The 22,947-nt window shown below is 37.1% G+C and overlaps 1 protein-coding gene across 2 annotated transcripts in view; it reads left to right on the top strand.

Moving 5' to 3' along the window:
* The window catches only part of Kiz (kizuna centrosomal protein), an 87,326-nt gene that overhangs the window by 39,380 nt on the left and 24,999 nt on the right, over positions 1 to 22,947 (top strand). For both annotated transcript variants that reach the window (XM_048348712.1, XM_048348711.1), the window contains 3 exons: positions 10,377 to 10,470; positions 17,511 to 17,676; positions 19,097 to 19,162. In XM_048348712.1, the coding sequence (XP_048204669.1) occupies positions 10,377 to 10,470; positions 17,511 to 17,676; positions 19,097 to 19,162 (326 nt within the window). The remainder of the gene's footprint in view (positions 1 to 10,376; positions 10,471 to 17,510; positions 17,677 to 19,096; positions 19,163 to 22,947) is intronic.

Below are 22,947 nucleotides of genomic sequence, written 5' to 3'. Positions count from 1 at the left end.
CTTCCAACAAAAGCTTCTATTTTGGTGTTTTGCCTGAATGAGGTTGAACAGGTCAGTGTGAGGAAGCAATGAAAGGCACTCAGAGCCCCTTTACGAAGAACTTTCTACTTTTTCCAGCCTTAAACCCTCTCTTCTTAGGGAACCATTCCAAGCTCAAATCCTGAGAGCAGAGCTCCCTTTTCCCTCCTCAAGCCCTATACACTGGTGACTGTGGCAGCTGGGGGGGGGGGCGGGTATAGGGAGGAGCACTGGGGGTAGAAAAGGGAAGCCAGTGCTCATAGAAGAAGGGTAGAGAAGGAAGATAGAGACAGAATGTAGCCAGGTAGAAAGTGAAATTCCCACCTAGTTTTCAGCAGACACTGGAATTGGAAGCAGGCAGTTGCTTTGTCCTGTTCATACACCTGTGGTTGTTCCTAAATTGGCTTTTCATCACTTCTGGAACCTCTTTGAGTTGTTCAGTTTGAAATACAGTTTCCTTCTATAACACTTTGGCTGTGACCAGCTACATGGCTCTATAATTCCTTAATCTTATTAATGCCATAGTAAAATATTTTATAAAACTGTTTAAAAGTAATTTTACATAATTGAACTTATCACAATTTATATCAGCCATTAACATAGCATTTTGAGGCTACTTTTTCATAGAGAAACTCAAGCCTAAGCAGCCTGGCCTGTTGTGCTCCGATTTTAAGTCCCCATTTCAAAAGACAACATTCATGGGAAAACATACAAAAGTTATGGTATGGTTGAGGAAAAGCTTAGTAGTCTCTCATATAGGTGTGAGACACATACTCACCTGCCTAAATTCAGAGTGGATTCAGAGACCTGAATTACAATGAAGTACTGCAAAAGGGAGACCTTAATGGCAGTCTTGCAAGATCAGTATCTGGTAGGCAGGCATACCCAGAGTAGTTCACCCTTCTAGTGCATAATTCGGACATCTCCTTCCTCTTTGTGGTGTCAAGCACATGACCATTAAATAGATTCTGTAACTTACCCAACTACAGTATTAATTACCAATGAATAACACTTTGAAAAGTAACATTAAGTTATCTTGTAGATCACATTTACTTTCCTTTTGAGCTTTGTGTTGAATATTCTAAACTAAGAAGTGTTAGCAGATCTAACAGAAACACTTTTGTCTTTGGTATTTTCTTCCATATCAGTTTAGAATTATGTTTTCCCCCAGTAAACATTTTTTAAAAGGTAGTAACTCTCCAATGTATATAGAAGCTATTATGATACAGTGATAGGCTTAACCTAACACAGTGGCCAAACCTTCCTATTATTATTAATAAATACAGACAATTTTACTGAAGTAGGGTTCACATGAAAAAAAGATCAACTTTGTATATTTAGAAAAGAGGATGTGATCTATACTTCAGCCAGAAGTTTCTTAGCAGTAACAATTTAAGTAAATTTCATGAGTTGTAGAGATCTAACTTTGTTATGATTGACATATAAAATTAGCCTTTTCTGCTGTTAAGATTATCTAGCATTCCTATCAGTTATGTGGAATAGGGAATGAGATTGCCAAGCTATGGATGTAAACATCATTAAAAGCCATCAAAGAGTTAAATGTTATTTCCTCAGATGGATTTAAAACTGCCACAAACACACAAACAAGTTTTTAGAACAATCCTTTTTACGTCCTTGTTGAGAGATAGTGTAGTTGCTGCATTTTTATGGCTAAATTATATTACAGATGTATTTCAGTAAACCTAAAAGAACCACCATAGCTTCTAAAAGCTGGCAGTCTGTTTTTAAATAAACATCTCTGGCAGCACCTGATTTATTTTATAGGCTCTATAATCACAGTGACATTCTGAAAGGAGACCTTGAGGTTTGCAGAGCAGCTGTCCTTCACCAGCTTCCCAGACTCTTTGCTGGAGGTGGCAGCAATGAAAAGCAAGCTACCAGTTACTGGTATGAAATTACTGCTGTGGTGGAATGGGCATTCTTATTCCCAAAGCTTCAAGGTGTCAAAGCAGAAGGAGGAGGAGGTGAGGGCCAAAGGGCAGCGAGAAGCACTTAGGGTAGACTAGTAGACACTAAAGAGATATTAGTTTAACTTTTTTTTTCATGAACTTCCCACCTGTTTGCTTGTAAATGTATTTGTATCTAATTGCCAAGAGGATTTAACTACTCAGTGTTTTCTAGTAGTAATGCTTAAGAAATCTATGCTTGTACATGAACTAAGGAGTATGTTAAAGTGCTTACTTGAGAGGGGACCAGAGAAGCCTTTGAGTAGTATATTAGTACATCCAGGTGAACAACCCTGTTATATTTCCAGCATAGTAAGTCCAAGCCAAGTTTTTTTTATTTTATTTTTTTTTTTTTGGCCAGTCCTGGGCCTTGGACTCAGGGCCTGAGCACTGTCCCTGGCTTCTTCCCGCTCAAGGCTAGCACTCTGCCACTTGAGCCACAGCGCCGCTTCTGGCCGTTTTCTGTATATGTGGTGCTGGGGAATTGAACCTAGGGCCTCGTGTATCCGAGGCAGGCACTCTTGCCACTAGGCTATATCCCCAGCCCCCCAAGCCAAGTTTTTAAGTCTACCCTAGACATTTACCCAAATGACCACAAACAAGGCCACCCTAAAGCTACCAAGCACAACGGTATTCCTCACAGCATTATTTACCATCACTAAGATATGGAACCAGTCCAGATGCCCCTCAGTAGATGAATAGATGGTATAATTACAGTGGAATTCAATGCTTCCATCAGAAAGAATGGCATTACCCCATTCATAAGGAAATTGAAAGACTTGGGAAAAAAAATCATACTAAGTGAAGTAAGCCAGACCCAAAGAAACATAGGCTGCATGGTTTCCCTCGTTTGTAATAATTAGTATATGCCTAGGATAGTTCTAGCAGAGGATCACAATAGCTCAATAACTGTGTACATATGACCATGTAAAATGATGCTAATTGAAATGAAAAAAATATAAAGAAAGAGACTAGAAAAAAAGGTCTGCCCTAGATTTAGAAGTCCAGGGTAAAGCTGTTTTATTTTCACGTGTGGTCTATGGACTAACAGCATCAACAAGACCTGGGAGCTTGGTGAGAAATGCTATTCTGAGACTCCAGGCCCATCAGATTCAGGGCCTCTGGGAGATGGAGCACAGCCATCTATGCTTTAATGAGCCCTTTAGGGAATTCTGGTCCCTTTAGTTTGAGACCCATCATCCTTAGTTATGACTTACAAGCTATAAAGCTGGGATAAGAGAGCTAGTGGTTTCCTGGTAGATGGAAAATATCATCCAAGATTCTTGGTTGTCTTCCCTATTTCCGCCAGAAGTCAATTCTACATCCTTCACTCACTTTTTAGCTGGTCTGAGTTTCTCATTATAGCCTCAGACATCTGGGCTATTTATTTGGTTTCTACAATCACAAATATATGATATGTGTAATGTGTCATGGGTGCTGGTATCTAATTCATTGCAAAAATACTTCCAGTGTCCTGGAGGGAGGACCGGCTGTATTTCCTTTTACTTAAATAACATCTGCTCTGTTTACTAACAGAACAAATTATTACCCAGAGTAGTTAGTAGATGCTTGGGACAGTATATAGCTGAAAGAACAGGCAGTTCAGCCTGCATCTAATACCATCTCCACCTTTCATGTGCCATCTTGGCTGTTTTATATTAGTATAAACAAGATAATTATGTTTTCTTTAGAGTAGAATTCAACTTATGTCTAGTATACATTGAATTCATCATGGGGTGGGTATAAGTCAAGATAATAAATAGTCTTTAGAGAGACCTTGACACACCAAACTTCAACAAATTAGGTAGTTCCATTTTATACTACCTTCTGCATCTGTACTGGTGATCTCTGAACAATGAGCGATACTGGAAATGAGCTTTCTTCTCAGTAGCTTTTTCTTTCACATTTTGATCACTCTCAATACAAAAGAACTACAGTCCTATAGCACTCCTCCACAGCTTGAGAGGAGTCTTTCTGAGCTCTGTACGTTGTCTCATGGTTACATATTGCAAGGCTTTTTAACCAATCTATTTCTTTCTTACTGCCTTTTATATTAATTTGTATACTTTTTGTCATAAGCCATAATTGTGACCTGTACCTGGAAAGCACATATGCATTTTGAATTCTCTGCACAACTGATGTTATTATCCCATTGTGGGTGATAAGGTAATATGTTTAGCTAGGTACTGGTGGTTCACATCTATAATCCTAGCTACCTAGTTGGCTGAGTTCTGATGATCAGCCTCAGTGGGAAAGTCCATGAGATTCTTGAATTTAGGGCCTGGGCACTGTTCTTGAGTTTTTTTGCTCAGGGCTACTCACTCTGCCACTTGATTTACAGCTCCACTTCTAGCTTTTTGAAGGCTAATTGGAGGTAAGAGTCTCATGGGCTTTTCTGCCTAGACTGGCTTTGAACCACAATCCTTAGATCTCAGATTCCTGAATCCCTAGCATGAGCTACCAGTGTCCATCTCTGTATTGGTGCTCTTAATCTACCCAGAGCACACCCTCAAAGATGATATGAAGATTTTGAATTCCTGCTCATCAGACTGGTGGTCTGGTTCAGCGGTAGAGTACTTGCTAAGCAAGTACAGATCTCTTGAGTTCAAACCTTAGTGCTGCAAAAAACAAAAAGTTGAATTGCTGCTCAGAAAAGGACAGAAACAGCACTGTCATCATTATTGATTTATGTTATAGCAAGAATTAATTGTTCAAAGACCTTTATACTTAAGGCTCCACTGTTAGTATGTAAAGAATCAAGTTATTTGGGGGCTGGGAATATGGACTAGTGGTAAAGTGCTGGCCTCGTATACATGAAGCCCTGGGTTTGATTCCTCAGCACCACATCTATAGAAAAAGCCAGAAGTGGCTCTGTGGCTCAAGTGGTAGAGTGCTAGCCTTGAGCAAAAAAGAAGCCAGGGATAGTGCTCAGGCCCTGAGTTCAAGACCCATGACTAGCAAAAAAAAAAAAAGAACCAAGTTATTATTTTAATAATTATGAATGTTAAATTATTTTTATTATTGGGATAATTGATTTAAAATTATTGCCATCAGAAGACATTTTAACATTGAGTAATTTTAGCGTATTTATCTATTTCAGATATAACTATGCTCATACTCTCAGGTTAAAAATTTGCGTCAACTTTATATTGTTTGTATTACACTTGTAAAAATCTATTTTTTTTTTTTTGCCAGTCCTGGGCCTTGGACTCAGGGCCTGAGCACTGTCCCTGGCTTCTTCCCGCTCAAGGCTAGCACTCTGCCACTTGAGCCACAGCGCCGCTTCTGGCCGTTTTCTGTATATGTGGTGCTGGGGAATCGAACCTAGGGCCTCGTGTATCCGAGGCAGGCACTCTTGCCACTAGGCTATATCCCCAGCCCTAAAAATCTATTTTTAAAAAAGTATTATTTATTGTCAAAGTGATGTACAGAGGGGTTACAGTTTCATATGTAAGGCAATGGGTACATTTCTTGTGCAATTTGTTACCTCCTCCCTCATTCCTCCCCTCCCCCTTGCCCTCTTCTCCCATGAGTTGTTCAGTTGGTGTACACCAACTTGTAAGTATTAATTTTGGAGTCATTTGTCTTTTTATCCTTTATCTCTTGATTTTGATATTCTCTTTCCCTTCCCTAGTTCTAATATCAGTATATTACACTTGTAAAAATCTTTGTAAAATATATTTTTATTTTATGTAGTTGTACAAAGGAGTTGCCATTCAACAGAGCAGTTTATAAATACAGTGCATCTTGATCAATGTTACTCCTTTCAACATTCTTACCCACTCCTTCCACCCCACATCTTCTCTCATTTTTCTTAATTTTTAGGTTATGTATTGAATTTTTTGCCATTTAACAAAGCAATTTATATATACAGTGCATCTTGATCTGTGTCATTCCTTCAACATCACCCCCCCCCCCACAACCCCGTCCCTTATTTGTCTCAGTTCTGTGGCATTTACAGTGCATTATTGTCTGTATTCTACTCATTTCCCTCATTCATTCTTCTGCATCTTTCCTCTTGAACCCCTTTTTGCAAGTACCCATTTCTTAGTACTCATTTTGTTAGACGTTGACTTAGTCTTTCTAAATAATTATATTATTTGCATTCTGCATAGATTCTATTATACTTGTTAATTCATTTACAACTGCTTGGGTGCCACCCAGTGTGTTTACTTCTAGATTTATAGGCACATTCTAGTACCCACTAATAAGGGAAAACATGTAACCTGTGCTCTTTGTCTGGTTTACTTCACTCAACATAATCCTCTCCAAGTCTTTCCATTTCCTTATTAATGGTTCACTGTCATTCTTTCTGATGGATAAGTAGAATTCCATTGTGTATATATACCATATTTTCTTGATCCATTGAGGGGCATCTGAGTTGATTTTGTATCTTGACTATGGTAAATAATACTGTAATAAACGTGATTGTGGTGGTGACTATAGTGTATTATTGTTTATGCTCTGTTGAATAAATGCCCAGAAGTAGAACAGCAGGGGTCATATGATAGGTCTATGTTTAGTGTATTGAGGACCCTCCATACTGCTTTCTAGAGTGATTGAACAGTTTTACATTCCCACCAACAAAGTAATAGAGTTCCCTTTTGGCCACATCCATGTCAGCATTTATTATTGTTGGTTGTCTTGATAATGGCCATTCTGACTGGAGTGAGGTGAAATCTCAGTGTTGTTTTGATTTGTGTTTCCTTTATGGCCAGAGATGTTGAAGACATTTTAATGTGTCTATTGGCTATATTTGCTTCATCTTTCCAGAAGTCTATCTTTAAGTCATTAGCCCATTTATTCATTGGGTTGTTGATTCTTTCAGGGTTTATTTTATTTTATTTATTTTTTGGCCAGTCCTGGGCCTTGGACTCAGGGCCTAAGCACTGTCCCTGGCTTCTTCCCGCTCAAGGCTAGCACTCCGCCACTTGAGCCACAGTGCCGCTTCTGGCCGTTTTCTGTATATGTGGTGCTGGGGAATCGGAACCTAGGGCCTCGTGTATCCGAGGCAGGCACTCTTGCCACTAGGCTATATCCCCAGCCCTCAGGGTTTATTTTTTGAGGGTTCAGTTTTTTGAGCTCTATATAAAAACTTTTTAATATATTTTGCCTATATTTATAACAAAATTTAGAACAAAGTACTTGCCTATATTTAGAACAAAATAGGATATTTGTTACTTTGCAGCTAAAACTTGAGTCGTTATGTTATAAATCACTGTACTTAGGAAGTACTTTTGTTTAAGTGGGTTTTGTGATTAGAAGCTACTTCAAGTATAAGAAATTAATTGTAGAAGATTTAAAGTAGTTGTTAATTCTGTTTTTGATTAAAGGACTATATAAATTACCTGCATAAAACTTTATCTTTGTGCTATGTGACATTGATGTTGTAGACTTTCTAGTTGTTAAGTTTAAAAAAAACAAACTCCTTTCAATTCTTTTTACGTCTTTACAAGGTTTTCTCGTTTTAGATATATGTAGTAGTAGCTTTGGCATAGCTGTGACCAAAATAGCTGAAGGAAACAGCTTCAGGGAAGGAAAGAATTATTTTGGCTCACAGTTTCAAGAGTGTCTGTCTGTTACAGTGGGGAGAGCAGAGCAAGCAAAACAGTTCATGTCATTGCAATTAGGAAGCAGAGAACAGAAATATCAGAAAGGCTCAGGACAAGATAAAACCCTCAATTACATGCCTTTAGGAATCTACTTCCTCCAACTGGTCCCCAGCTCTTACTTTTTATCATTTCCCAATAATGTCTTCATATTATGCATCTATCAGGGATCAATCCACTCATTATGTCAGAGTCTTTATGATCTAATCTCTGATAGCTTTTTCACAGATTCACCTAGAGATGTGGTTTACTAACCTCATAAGCAATCAAGTTGACCATCTAGAGATTAGCCATCACAGTGTGTTTATGTGACTCCATTCAAGGGTTAACCATGGCTCCTATACCAATTTCTTCATTTGTCCTAAAATATACCTATAGGAAAGCTTGGTTTTGCCATAGCTGTTGTGAAGTCACAGATCTAAATGCTATATTTTCTTTAATAGTTCATTTGAAGTATGACCCTGGGCAAGTCAATTTATTGGTTTTATCTTTTTGTTGGAAATAAGTATAATAATTAAGAGAAATATTAGCTAGTTATCTCATGCCAGAATCCAGGAGTAGTTGCAGGTGACTGAAGTAAAGTAACCTTGGCTTAACTTCTACAGAAATCACATCGAAGAGTTATCAGAGAAAATGTTCTCTCATAATTTAATTCACATGACTAATTTAAATAATTCATCCTAATTAAACTTGCTTTTAAGCCAGAAACATAATTAATTTACTTTTTACAACAAATATACCTGATGAATCGACTAGTATTTGATGATGACCAGTAGTCAGTACATTTTCCCGGGAGAGACATCTAGTGATAAACCAAATACTGGTGCAAAGGTTGCTTCATTTGCATGTAATCAGAACAGAGACCTCATTAGTGTTATAGGACATCATTTATGTATGGTAGGAACCTAGTTGCTGAAGGAATTTACTGTCAAATGAGTCAGGAGCCTTAGAATCATCTTTAGAAGCTCCATTAAAGGATTCCAATGACTCATCCCACTTTATTAATACTTAGAAAGAAACTAGGTTTGGATCAGGCAAAGATCATTACAATTCAGATTTATTAAAGAAGCTTCTTAATTGTACCTAGACTAACTTTATCCCCCATTTTATTATGAAAAATTTCAACTATACAGAAGAGTAAAAGAAGTCATACAGGGTGTCATATATTTTCCACCCATATTCTACCCTTGATGTTTTATTGCATTCTCATATTGATTAGTTGGTCCTCCTTTCTATCCATCAATCATTCTCTTTTTCCTGTACATTTCAAAGTGTCAGACACTACACTTCTTTTTTTTTTTTTTTCAGTTGGTCACAGGGCTTAGACACTGTCCCTGAGCTCTTTTGCTTGAGGCTAGTGCTCCACCACTTTGAGCCACAGTGCCATTTATGAGGTTTTTTTTTTTTTTTAGCCAATTGGAGATAAGAATCTTATGGACTTTTCCTGCTCAAGCTGGCTCCATGATCCTCAGATCTCAGCCTCCTGAGTAGTTAGGAGTACAAGTGTGAGCCACCAGCACCTGGCTCCTACACTTTTTAAATGTTTTTGTTTGTATTTTTTCTTTATGTTGAGAATTTTTGAACACTTAAAGCCCCATATGCATATCACTCACATCCACCAACTGTCTACTTTTTTTTTTTTTGGCCAGTCCTGGGCCTTGGACTCAGGGCCTGAGCACTGTTCCCTGGCTTCTTTTTGCTCAAGGCTAGCACTCTGCCACTTGAGCCACAGCGCCACTTCTGGCCGTTTTCTGTATATGTGGTGCCGGGGAATTGAACCCAGGGCCTCATGCATACGAGGCAAACACTCTTGCCACTAGGCCATATCCCCAGCCCAACTGTCTACATTTTACTAGTCTTGAGTTGCAGGGAAATGGATGGTTCTGGAAAACATCCTGCTGAGCAAAGTAAAGCAAGCCCAGGAAGACATGTGTGGATCTTAGACCAAAATACAACCTCTTATGTAAACATACACAAAGGCATATGCTTGTATACACAATTTAGTTGACTGAAGTATATGTAGTACATACAGGAGTGAAACGCCAAGAAGTGAGTATCAGGAAGCTGAAATGAGATTGTAAGGGAAGGATGCAGCTAGGAGGAGGCGGATGGAGCCCCTAAGATGGAGCCCCTTAGATTGCCTAAGCCATTTTGACACTACTCATTTATCTTTGAAACATCCTTTTTGGTATAAAAATACGTTCCAGGCTTATCTTACACATATCCTGCAGCCAGACCTAGAATGAGGATTGTGATTCTCATTCTCATTTGTGCAGCAATTTAGGCTTACTTTTGAATTCTTTTCTAATAGTATCTTCATTTTTACTATAAGTAAAACATAGTAAAAATAACCAGAAGAAACTATTGTCAAGATGGAAATGCAGTGTTTGTCTCTTAGTGACATTAAGAGCTTTATCATTCATATTGTATTTCCACAATACATGGTGACACTTCAGAATCACAAAGCCTGGATCAGTTTCATTAGATTCTGTAGGTGTGGCAACATGCACCTAGACTTTACAAAACTTCTTAAGTAGATCTATGTGCAGCCAAAGTTGAAGATTCTTACTAGCAATGAAAAATCATAACCAAAGATTTAATTTAAAAAGATATTTGGATTCATAGTTTCTTGTCTAAAATATAGTAAATTCTAGACTTTCCTGGATAAACTTTTAATTCTTCTAACTGGATTTTTAATCCTTGGAAGATATGCAGCTTAAAAGTAATCTAGTACTGCCTATATTTACAAATCTTTAATATGCCCCCTGTTTCTGCCTTGCAGATCTGACCAAACACCAGACTGGGGTTTATTGAAGTCACAGTTGGGTCAGCATATTGCCACTTTGAAAGAAGGTGACAATTCTCTTGAAGAGGAGGTAGGTAGCTACACGGTTTTCTTAGTCAAAAAAGTGGACTTAATGACAGTGATCAGTAATTTTTATTTAAAAAGTAAGTTTCACAATTGTATTCATTTGAGGAAATAGCATATGATTAAGAATGATTAACCTTTTAAATAATGATAGGAAAAGTAATGTGAGGTTTTGTGATTGGTTGGTGTGTTTTAACTTTGTATTGTTAGACCTTTTGCATAACATTTGTAGAAGAATCCCAGCTCTAAATATGATGTTAATTTGAGCTCCAGAAATACACTAACTAAGTATATGTACTGTAACACTTTCAAAGGAAGTTAAAAGCATCTTGGTTTTCTGTCTATATTCTATACTTTAAAATGCTGAAAAATCACTGGTGTTAATCAAACATGTTTTGATTCATTACTATACAGAGGTATCAGCCCAGATTTATTGGAAGGAAATAATAAAATTTGTCCTTCTAGGAGATGACATAAAAGGGTATATAATAGTCAAGAATTTACATCTTCAGTAAAAGGGGTCAAGCCACTTGGAGAAGCCTTCCTCAGTTCCTTTTTAAATCATCATAATCTCATTTTGTAACAATCAAAAAATTACCAGCAAATTAATATCAACAAACTATCCGTAAAAATAGTTATAAACAGGTAGTGTCTCAAACATTTGTGTGAGGCTGAAGAAATGCATAGTCCCAAAGGATGATGTTAGTGAAATGAAAGCTGGGTACTGATAGGTGAGGTCTATAATCACAATTACTTGGAGGCCAGCTTGTATAGAAAGGTTCTCCAGACTCCATCTCCAAAAGAAACAGCAAAAAATTGGGCTGTAGGCTCAAGTAATAGAGTGCCATTCTAGCGTTAAGCAAGTACAAACCCTAGTACTGGAACAAACAAACAAAAAACAATGTTAACAAAATTATACCAGCAAGATAAGACTTGTGAACGTGAAGACAGCATGCTTTTGTTGTGCTCTAAAACTGGATTACACATCATTTGATATTTATGTTGAGAATCGAACCAAGGTTTCACATAAGCTCCACCACTGAGTTACATCTTCATCCCTTTTATGTATCCTTGAGTTGTATCTTTAAGTATCTTTGAGTTGTTTTGGTTTATTGGAACAATGTGAACATTTAATAAATATTATGGATTCAATATTTCTCTTTAGATAAAAATCTTAAAAATAAGTGGTTTTCAAAATGTAAGGCCCCAAATAGCAATTACTTGGTTTGGAGTCTAATGAAACTCAGAAGTATTTACTTTGATCTCTTGAGTAAGTGGCTAATTAAACAACCACATGTAAATTATGTTTACCTGTGGGTCCCTGTGCTGGCCGCTCCAGTCAATCCTTTCTCTTGAGTAAATACATCACCAAAGCCACAGAAACTCAGATTATGTCCCCTGGAGACCAGATAAGATCCGACAGGGCCAGCATAACCTATCAGGCAATTACATAATTGAGCTACATGCTTTTAATTCAGAAAAATTTGTAATTACTTTATGTGGGGAAAAATGAGTTGGATGCTTCATTAAAATACAAAGTGGCTTAACATTTTTTGTCTCCCAAGTGATGTCTGTTTCTGTCAGGGAGAAGTTTGATATAGCAGAGCAGCTTGCTGGTGTCACTCAGAATAGGTCAGGTTCTGTTCCCCACTATGTACACGCGTGCGTGTGCACACACACACACGCACTGCGCACACACTACAGTTATGTTCACTCATTCCCTAAATGATGGACTGCTTTCTTATCCTTTCTTCCTGAATACGCATTTGCCGGCTCATATTCCTTTGTTTTCATTGCTACATGAATAAATTCCCATCATCTCCTTTAACTTAAATGTAACTTAATTAATGATGCCTGTGTTCCTCTTTGAACACCAAAAAATTACTTTCATGTCCATTGGGAAAGGTCATGGTTGTTAATACCCTTGCTTTCCTGTAGCTGTGTCAGGAGCACTGGCTTACATATAGAGGGCAATATAATTGTATCACATACTCTCACATTGTTTCTCTTGGTGTTTATACTCCTATGCAGAAGTCAGATTCTTTTAGAGCTAGGATGTATTAAAAAAAAAAATCGGGGCTGGGGATATAGCCTAGTGGCAAGAGTGCCTGCCTCGGATACACGAGGCCCTAGGTTCGATTCCCCAGCACCACATACACAGAAAACGGCCAGAAGCGGCGCTGTGGCTCAAGTGGCAGAGTGCTAGCCTTGAGCAAAAAAAAGCTCGAGGACAGTGCCCAGGCCCTGAGTTCAAGCTCCAGGATTGGCAAAAAAAAAAAAAAAAAAAAAAAAAATCAGGAAAAAAACTTTGAATTATCAAGATAAACAAAAAGAAAAAAAAAACTGCCCTGATTCTATCTATCTATATATGTCTGTTAACATTGAAATGTGTGATATTTGCTATTCATAATTGCATTGCATTGTTTGTATACATTACTTTCCTTTCTCACAAAGTGAATTTCCTTTTATACTATTTCATAGTCTTCTACATCATTTCAAATGGCTTTAGATCCCCTGCTCATTCTCTTTTTAGTCATCTGTGCTTCTGTTAAATTTATTCCTATTTTTCTTCCAGTAAGAAAGTTTCAGAGAATATCTGTACGATTTAGCTTCTTCAAATTCCTTAGGATGAATTCCTAGGTGTAGAGAAGTAGCAGGTCAAAGGTATGAACATGTTTCATGCCTTTGCTATGCTTTCCTAGTTCTCACTCTCATTAGAGTTAGCAATAATGGGTGAATAAGTAATTTCTTTGAGTTCTTTAAAAAACTAAATGTGATCAACTTTTTAAAAATAAATTTGAGAGGTGAAAATGGTAAGTTTTATTTTACTCATTTGACCTTTCTGTTACAATTGAGGTCAAATATTTATGTACCTATTAGCCATTTGTATGTCTTCTTTTATAATTTAACAGTTCATGTTCTGTGTTCAATTTCCTACTATTTCATATTGGCTCATAAGAACTTTTAAGATACAAATTTGCACATTTTGTCACAGTATTTCTAGCAGTTTGATCTTTACCTTTCACTTTTCATAAATGGAGTTTTAGATACAAATCTTTTCCATTAACAGTTTCATCTATTTATACATTTGAATATCATAATTGATAAGTTTCTTGGTATAAATTAAGTCAGTCTAGGTGACTCATGACTCTTATGATTTCAAATATAGGAGGATTCATATTTAAGCTGAACTTTGAAGAAAATTCTAGTAGAATTGAGACAGAAATTTTAGGAATACTATTAAGTGTAATTCATAGTGATTTACCTGTGTGTGGTAAGATCTGAAACATGGAGGCTATCAGTATCAGTCATCATGCAGGTGTCATTGTGTCCTGTGGATGTAATTTCTAAAACCTGTTTCCTAGTTCAAGAAAGGCAGCAAAGCAAAGGACTAAGTTACTGATATTAGGCTTCAGATTGCTGAGAATGGTAAAATGCTCTCCAGTTTCCCTTCCTGAATTCAAAAGATATCTAATTCAAAGAGAAAATTTATCAATAGCAAGTATGTTTAAACCTATGCATAGTCCACTCATAGACACTATGAGAAAGCTCATGGAAAAATTGTTCTCTGGCAGTAATTTTCAGAGTAAGCTCCATTTTTGCAGGGCCCAATCCCACCATGAGATATACAAAGCATCTTGTAAACTGTTCTCTGGGCTTTATTCCCTTTATAGCTATGAGTTAGTATCTCCACTTTCATACAAGCTTTTTCAAATAGGGGCTTTCTTAGAAATAAAGATTTCTGAAATATCTACAAATACTATCTGGAGAATGTCTTATGGATGTTTTCCTGACTTAGCATAAGTTTTTTTGTTGTTGTTTGTTTTTAGTCAGTTGTGGGGCTTGAACTCAGGGCCTGGACACTATGTTTGAGTCTCTTTGTGCTCAAGGCCAATGCTCTACCACTTGAGCCACAGCACCACTTCCAGTTTTTGAGTTGTTTATTACAGATAAGAGTCTCAAAGGGACTTTTCACCCAGGGCTGACTTCAAACCATGATCCTCAGATCCCAGCCTCCTGAGTCGCTAGAATTACAAGGTATGAGCCACCAGTGCCTGGCTAGAAGTTGTTGTTGTCTAAAAAACATATGACTGGTCATTACATAGGCTGAGTTTTGTTCTGTCCATTTGTTATTCTTCCTTGCTTTTTAGTGGCTTATATTACAGATTCTTTACAGAAGATACATTAGACAGATCCATTGCTTTATCTGAGGCCTCCATGGTCCAGCCATTCTCATGTTGCAATCTGACACGCACTAAAGTCTTTGTAAAGTACTCATCTTTGAGAAATTTGATGGACCATAAGTACATGCAAGCATTTGGGCAAAAGGGAACCTTTACAAGAGAAATCACACAAGTAAAAGTCCATTGGTTATATGAGCTTGTGTTAACTCATTAGTGGAAGCAGTCATTGTTAGTGAAGTGTTCTTGAGCAAGCAGCTTATGCAAGCACTTATACAAGAATCTGCAGTTAGGTAGTTCCAAGGCAGTCTCCATGGAGGAAAAAACCTGAATGCTCCAAAGCTCTCAGAACTGTCCAAGAGTTTCACATCAGTGGAGCTGCATAATGCATGCATGCACAGAAATTTAATTTTTTTGGTTTTGAAATTCATTTTGATTTTTAAAATTATCTTCTGACCATGCTTGGCCAAAACCATGTATAATCCACTATTAAGGCAGACTTATTATAATGTAGTTTTGAAGAATTCCTTGCATAGTTCCTGTCATAGGCATACATGCATAAGGGTTTTCCTTCATGCTTCCCTGGCTCTATTTTGTTAAATTGACATAAATGACTCCATTTTGATCCTGATAACTTGCAAATGCCAAAACAGTTTTGGAATTCAAGGGAGGAAAGGAGTAATAAGGTGTTTGTTTTAAATTGCTTAAAAAATCTATGAATCATTGCTAAGCAAGCCATTGAATTCATTTTTAAAAAACCCCAATAACCTATGAATCTTTACATTGTCTGCAAATTCCACAGTAGAAAGTACAACAACAAAAACTTTTTTTCACAGTCCTTTAATAATTTTATTCTTTTTTTGTTTTTTGTTTTTATATATATATATTTTAATTATCAAACTGAATTACAGAGAGGTTACAGTTTCATACATTAGGCATTGGATACATTTCTTGTACTGTTTGTTACCTCGTCCCTCATTCCTCCCTCAGTAATTTTATTCTTAAAATGTATGTTGACACTGACTATTAACAGGTCATGTCAAGAAATTATTAGTTATAACTATTATAGTAAGGTAATAGGATTTAGATATACATAATTGAGGTTCTCAGAATGTAGGAATTATTTTAAACCTCAGAAAATGAAAATTATAGCTTTTGCTATAGAATTTAGGTCAGTTATTTTTGTTCATATTTTAAGATACATTCTATATGCCCAGTATTATTGAGTACAGACTGGATCAAAAATCCAGATAGCATAATGAGAGTTGAGAGAAGGTAGTTCAAGGAAGAAGTGTCTGCACTTTGCGTTTCTCTTCCTAGGCAGATTTCAGAAGCAAATGTAGTAGAGAGGTCCATGTAAGCTGCTAGGATGTGATTGGATGACAGCCAGCAAAGAAGAGATGAGCCTAGGTCTTGGCTTCAAGACAGGAACCTATGCTGAATTCCATTCTTCAGAAATGGGAGTCCAGAGCATGTTATTCCAATAGAGAGTTATCACAACTGGAATAAAATCTAGGAACTAGCTTATACAAGTAGGAAAAACCCTGCTCACTAGAACTGCACCACAGGTAGCTAACTTAACATCAAATCCTTTGGCCAAGGACTAGAAGCCCCATCCCCCCAAATCAGCTTTCTGTAACTTCCATCATAGGCCATGGGACCAGGAGGCCAGCAAGTTTTAGGGAGGGCAGAGGGCAGGAGCTTTGAGAGATGTCAAGGCTGAAGACAATGGACATCAAATGTTGCCAAGGCTAAATGTACAAGGTTGATTGAGCCATCTCTGCCTTAATGATTCTTCACTAGCACACCTTCACTCCTTCCATGTTAATCACAAGAAATGATTATTCCTTTCTCCCTCATTTACTAAATAATTGCTCTGTCACTGATACCTTCATAGATATAGATGACCTGTGAAGTTTTGCCCAGTTCTGCTTTTTATATTAGCTTATACAATCTTGAGTCCATTTCTTACAGATTGGGTCGGACACTGGCCATGGGGCCCACTGCCATCGGGGTTTCTGTTCCAGAGTAGATTGCCACTTTCTAGTAGGAAGTGAACAAAGCATACAGTCTCGCAATAGGGTGATGTGATCAATGATTTTCTCCTAAGCCTTTCCTTGTTACCAGCGTATTTTTATATGTTAGGGGCAAACTGATGATCTGGAAATTAGAAGTCAGGTTCTGTTAATTGCTACTTTTTCTTCACCTCTCAAGTTGAATGTGATAAAATCTGAGACAATCTAGTGCCCTTTGAGAAAAAGATGTGCAGCCTGACAGGTGAGGTTCCCACTCCCCAGTGACCTACAGGCAAGTGTAGATCATATTTATTCTTGGTTCAAAATTAGGATTCATAATCAGGTTACTCATCTTTTTGCTCAGTGAAGATTCCTCAGCCACTACATTTTTCTGTAATGTCCCCCATTGGGAGGGACGTTAAGGGGTCATTACTATCTAGGGAGTTGAGGGAACCACAAGAACCTATTTTTTCAAATCTTTCTCTCAATCCAAACCAGTTGTTTGTTGCATTTCTAGAAAACAGGACTTGTACAAATAGAGAATCAATCTTTCCTTCAGAAAGGTGTTCTAGGGTTCTGACTTTTGGGCATATCAAAGGAAGATTAAACTAGCTCAGATCAGCAGAGGTGATCATTTCAGAGCCCTTGTATATTACACAAGATTCATTCCTGAAAAAAAAAGTTATCTTAAGTGAAAATTTTTATATAGAATTAAATTGTTTTGAAAATAACCAGTTGTTACTTTACCTTGAGAACATTTTAATTTCAGTTAAAGTCTAGATCTTTGAAACCAAGGGGAATGTGGTTACAAATTGTTGTGATTTCTTTGTGCTTTCTTTGAAACACTATAGGCAACAGCATTATTGAAAAAAGCTCCTACAGAAGAGAGTGACCATAGGTCAGCTATTCACAGTAATGAATCATCTTGCAGCTTGCCATCTATTCTGAATGACAATAGTGCAATAAAGGAAGCAAAACCCCCTCTGTGGCTCAACAGTGTTCATACAAGGGAACAAGGTAACTATTGTTAAACAGTCTGTTCACAGCAAAAGGCATTCAGAGTCAATACAACATCCTCTTTCTCAAGGCTTACCTATAAAACATCACTAACTAGAAGGTATTTTTGATTTTGAGATACATGATATTTGTTTTATGCCACCTCCCAATAGATATTTCTGTTCTTCTTTAATTGGAATGGGAAACCTAGTTGTAGGTCTGTAGTCCTGTTGTATTTCTAATAAAATAAGTGTTCTGAGTTATGAACAGCAATACTCACAAGACACTTGGAAATAAACTTTACAATTTGCGGGGGAGGGGAGTTGAGGGGGAGGGAAAGTGGAAGAGAATGAAGGATGGGGTAACACTTTTAGACAAGAAATGTATTCATTACCTTATGTAACTGTAACTCCTCTATACATCACCTTTACAATAAAATAAAATAAATTTAAAGTTATGAATGTTAACAAACCTAATCACTTGGCAGTATTCTTCAAACAATGAGCTAACCGAACCCAGTAAGTAGAGAGACAATAAAAGAACTGGCCATTAAAACAGCCCATATGCCCCACAATAAATGAGTGAATCCAAAAAAATGTGTTACCTATATACACAGTGGAATCTTGCACAGATATTAGATAGAATAAAACAAATGTCATTTTCAGGGAAATGGATAGAACTAGACATGTGAGGTAAGCCAAGCTCAGAGAAACAAATGGTGCATGTTCTCTCTGATATGTGAAAGTTAGATAAAAAATTTAGTGGAATATGACAAATTATACAAAATTTTAGATACACACACAGTGAGACCAAAATAGGATACTGTTAGGAGAAAAACACAAAGGCGCAATGCCTAAGTGCCTCTTCATAGTTACATAAAATAATATACATACTGAAATGAACTCTAAGATATGGAAACAAAGATTTTTTGGTATTTTTTAAAATGTTTAGTTTTTGATGATTCTGTCTTCTTTACCTTATATATGGGGTATTTGTGCATATATCTTCAGGAACGTTTGGGAATATTAAGAATAATTAGGGGAGAGGGCAAAGAACTTGAGGAGAAAAGGGTAAGAAGGGTAGTAGTGGAGCTCTCTGGTGAAAATGAACTATACAACTCATGGGTAGAGATGGGAAGGAGGAAGGGAGGGACTGGGAAAGAATGAAGAAACAGAAGATACTGTACGAAAGGAAATATATTCATCATTACCTGATTCAGGTCATTCTAATCCATCTGTACATCTCTCCTATAATAACAATAAAGTATATTAATCTTTTAAAAAAGAAATGGCCATTAAACTCTCAAATATGAAGCTAGGAGTATCGATTAGTGTAGAGGGCTTGTCTTGAGTTTGTAAGGCCCTCTATTCAATCCCTAGCATCGAGGGGGGAAATATCTGTTTCATAACTTTGATTTTTTTATCATGTGTTCAATTATCAGATGTTTCAAGTGACTGTGGAGATGAGAGCAAGGAAGAAAGCATCTCGGCAAAAGTTCCAATCACAGGTAAAGCTATTGTTGCCTGACCATTTCAAAGTACATAATTAGAACATTCAATGGTTTGTGGGGTCCACTGAGAGCTAGTATATTTAACTACTGCATACTAAAACAGGAGATGAATCATAAGAAGTAACATACAAACTACTAAACTATCTTAACATGCACTACAGTTTCCCATGAACACTCCTTATGATGTTATATATTTACACCTGTAAATGTCTTCCATAGTGCAGCCTTTCAGCACCTACATCTGTGTGAGAACAATTGATCCCAGTAGAACACCCAGGCAGGAGATGACAAATCATAGGGGCTTCTGATTTTACTTTCTTCTTTCCTATAGTGATTGAGGATATGAGCAGGGGATGATAAAGTGCCACACAGAAAGCTTTCTTGTGCCTTAGTTAATTTAAGAATTTTACCAGTCAGGCTTCATCAACACCTGTTAAGATTTCCAAGCATGTATTAGGTATGTTTAGATGAAATCTGAATGATATCATTACTTATTTTAGGTTTAGAATGTCAACAGCAATAATTAGTATTCTGAACAGAGTCTTATTTGTTGTACATCTAAATTTAGTAGTACCTTATTTTGTAAAGTGCTGTGCTACTTCATTATAAATTCAAAGGTTTGACTTTAAATATTTATGCAAGTAAATACACCATTGCCTGAAGGTACTGAGACATGCATCTGCATATGTGGTAATTTGCTCTTGTTTATAAGAAGAAAAGAATGGCTCGCTTATATGGCAATACAATTCATGACATGGATGAATAATTTTTTAACTCAATTTCTAAAATGAACTCTAGTTTTGAAAAAGGAGTGTATAGTAAAGCAATTATTGTGTATTATGTGTCAGATAATATTTCATTCCAAAATACAGGGATTATATTTTCTTTTAAAAACATTTTTCCCAGTGATGTCAATTGTGTTTGTATTCTTCATTGTGAGAAAACTGCATGGGTCTCTTCTTGATTATTTTTATTACTAGGAGAAATATAGAAGATTCCAAAACTGCAGATTAGTCATTTGGCTATCTTCTCCTTGCATTTACCTTTGAATGTAGATGTATATAATGGCCTATGAATTCATTTCATTTAGAATAATAAAAGCTTATTTCTTGTAAGCCTGCAATTATAAAGATCATACCAACTTTGAATTACCTAATTGTTCATTCTTCCGTTTTCAGTATTCTTTACAATCTTCCTTGTTGTGAGTAAGTGGCACTCCCATCCTTTGTGCAAATGCGAAGGGAAAAGATAGGTCAGTATTAAGTTTTAAATCTTGGTTTCAAGCAGAAGTGTGATGTGCTTAGGAGTAATCAGGGCTGTTTGGCAACAAGATTTTTAAAGAAATTGTAATTTCAACAACCTGCCTATTGAAAGTTTAAAAGATAATATTTTGTGTCTGTTTTATGTAAAAGTATTAGATACACCAAAGATAACTATGAAGAATATGGAAAAAAACTTAGTAAAGCCCTTTCCTTATTAGAACATTACTGTTCCATCCTTGCCACCATGTCCTCATCCTTGAGTATCCCCATCCTTAGACCTCCCATAATGTTCATGTTGGAAGGCCTGTGTACCTTTGCTGTATTTAATACTGTTGCTGTTAAATAGCACTTTCATCTGTTATTGCAGCTACTTTGGTATCTAAAGTTCTTGACCATCATTCCTTTATTTTTTTTGTGTCTTTGGCATAATTATAGAGACAGCTTTGGGGGAGAGCAAGGCAAATAGATAGTGTGACTTAAGGTCTACCTATCCATTTATATTAGTTCTCTTGGAGTTTCCTGTTTGTGTGGTGCATTCCTGTTTGTTTGGGTTGCATTTCTTCTATAGTATTTCAAAGGAAAAGACTGTCCCAGAGGCTGTGCCCTGGAGTCTGAGGAGCTAACAGCTGAGCCTAAGCTTTGCCATCAGCATCAGTGTCTTACCTCCTGCTTTGTTTCTCCACTCCACTAAGCTTCTATATAGGAGAAGCAAAGGTACTACCTGACAGGTTGTTTTAAGGCTTCTCTACTGGATCTCATAATTTCTAACATTTCTAAATCAGTACCATATAGTCAAAAGGAACTTTACAAAGCAAACTCAACTGAGAAATGAAGGGGAGACTTATTTTGAATGAATCTTGGGGTTATGCTAGTGCAGCTACACTCAGATGTTAGGATTGAAAGCTACTTACTAAAAAGCTATTCCAGCAATCAACTGAAGGTTATAGTAGTAAAGTTCAGCAACTCAGAAGTGTACTCAGTGTGGGTCCCTCTATGTGTGTCTGCTTTGCAGCCATTTCAGAGAGGTTGGAAAGCTGAGGGAAAGTCCAGGGTAGATACAGGAAGTTAATGATAGAAGCTCTGAAGGTATACTGTTTGGGAAACTTTTAACCTAAGAAGAGCACAGTAGCTATTTTTAAATATTTAAGGGACTACAGCATACAAGGCTGGGCATTGATTGGGTGTAATTATCGAGTGTAGTTCAGCAGCAAAATAATTTTCTAGCTCTTTATTTCATCCAAACCAAGGTAAGCATCTTCAAGGTATGAGATTTTGTGTTTGGAACAGAGCAGAAACTATGATTCTCTAAAGAAGAACACTATGGAAGGATTTTTTTTTCTGCTACCTGACACTCCTTCCACTGCAGAGATTGTGATTCTTGTTCTGTCCTAAAGGAATCAAATATACCAACATTCTTATGTCTTTATTTCCCTTTATCTGTTCGGTGTTCTCAATCTTAAATCTTCTAGACAGAGGACCTCATCCTTAAAAAGAGTTTGTTAAAGGTGGGCTTTGTTAATCATCATTGTAGAAGGGGTGAGTTTTCTCTGCTAAGATTTGCAGGTTCTACTAAAAGGAATGCCCTGTAAAATGGGGCAGACCTGAACATGCCTGGGCTTTGGAGACCACATGCACTATGTAGAGAATGCCAATTGATGTTTCCTAGAAATACTCAGGGCAGGGGGAGAGAAGGACTCCTTGTGAGCTATTTATACCCACAAAGTGATATTCCCTGCATTGGCAACTTTATTTATATTTACACGAAATTTACCTTTCAGCACTAGTTTTCACTTTTCCCAAATAATACAGCCTACTTGGGGAGAGGGGAAGGGCTGGGGGAGGGGTGAATGTGGGAGGAAAATGAGGGAGGAAGTAACAAGTTTGATAAAAAATGTACTCACTGCCTTACATATGAAACTGTAACCCCTCTGTATATCACTTTGACAATAAATAAATATTTTTTAAAACGAGGGGATATCTAAAAAATAATGATACAGCTTATACTGTGTCATAAAAATCCAGAACCAACACAGTATTGGGCACACAGTAGACACTTAATTTGTCAAACAAATGAATAAAAATGGGGACATTAAGGAGTCTCCTTAAAAATGCTTGTTGATTCAGTTCAGAATGCTACCTCTTTCAGTCACTCACTCCACTACCACTTTTCCCACCCCACGTGCCCATCCTGGCAAAACTCATCTCTTTAAGCTCCATGTGAAAAGGGCTCTTGGCTTTTATCTCAAGAGGATTAAGCCTCTAAGAATGTCCATTCAGTTTCTGATTCTTTTGACACCAGTTCTCTTGGTCAAGCTGTGTTGAAAGTGGTTGCCTCACTGTGCCATTCCTCACAGATATTCTGAACATTTCCAGGCCACCCTGAGGCATCCATGTAGAATCTTTCCAGGAGGTCAGCATAGATTTGCAAGGTGTCACTTAGAGTCCTAGAAACTGCCTCCCAAAATACTTTTATTGTTGTTGGAGGAGTTTGTTTGACAGTACTGGAAGTTGACCTTGGCT

This window comes from Perognathus longimembris, chromosome 6 (genome assembly GCF_023159225.1).
Source record: "Perognathus longimembris pacificus isolate PPM17 chromosome 6, ASM2315922v1, whole genome shotgun sequence".
Taxonomy (NCBI): Eukaryota; Metazoa; Chordata; class Mammalia; order Rodentia; family Heteromyidae; genus Perognathus; species Perognathus longimembris.
The sequence above is the reverse complement of the archived record's forward strand: the minus strand, read 5'-3'. Positions and strand labels throughout refer to the sequence as shown.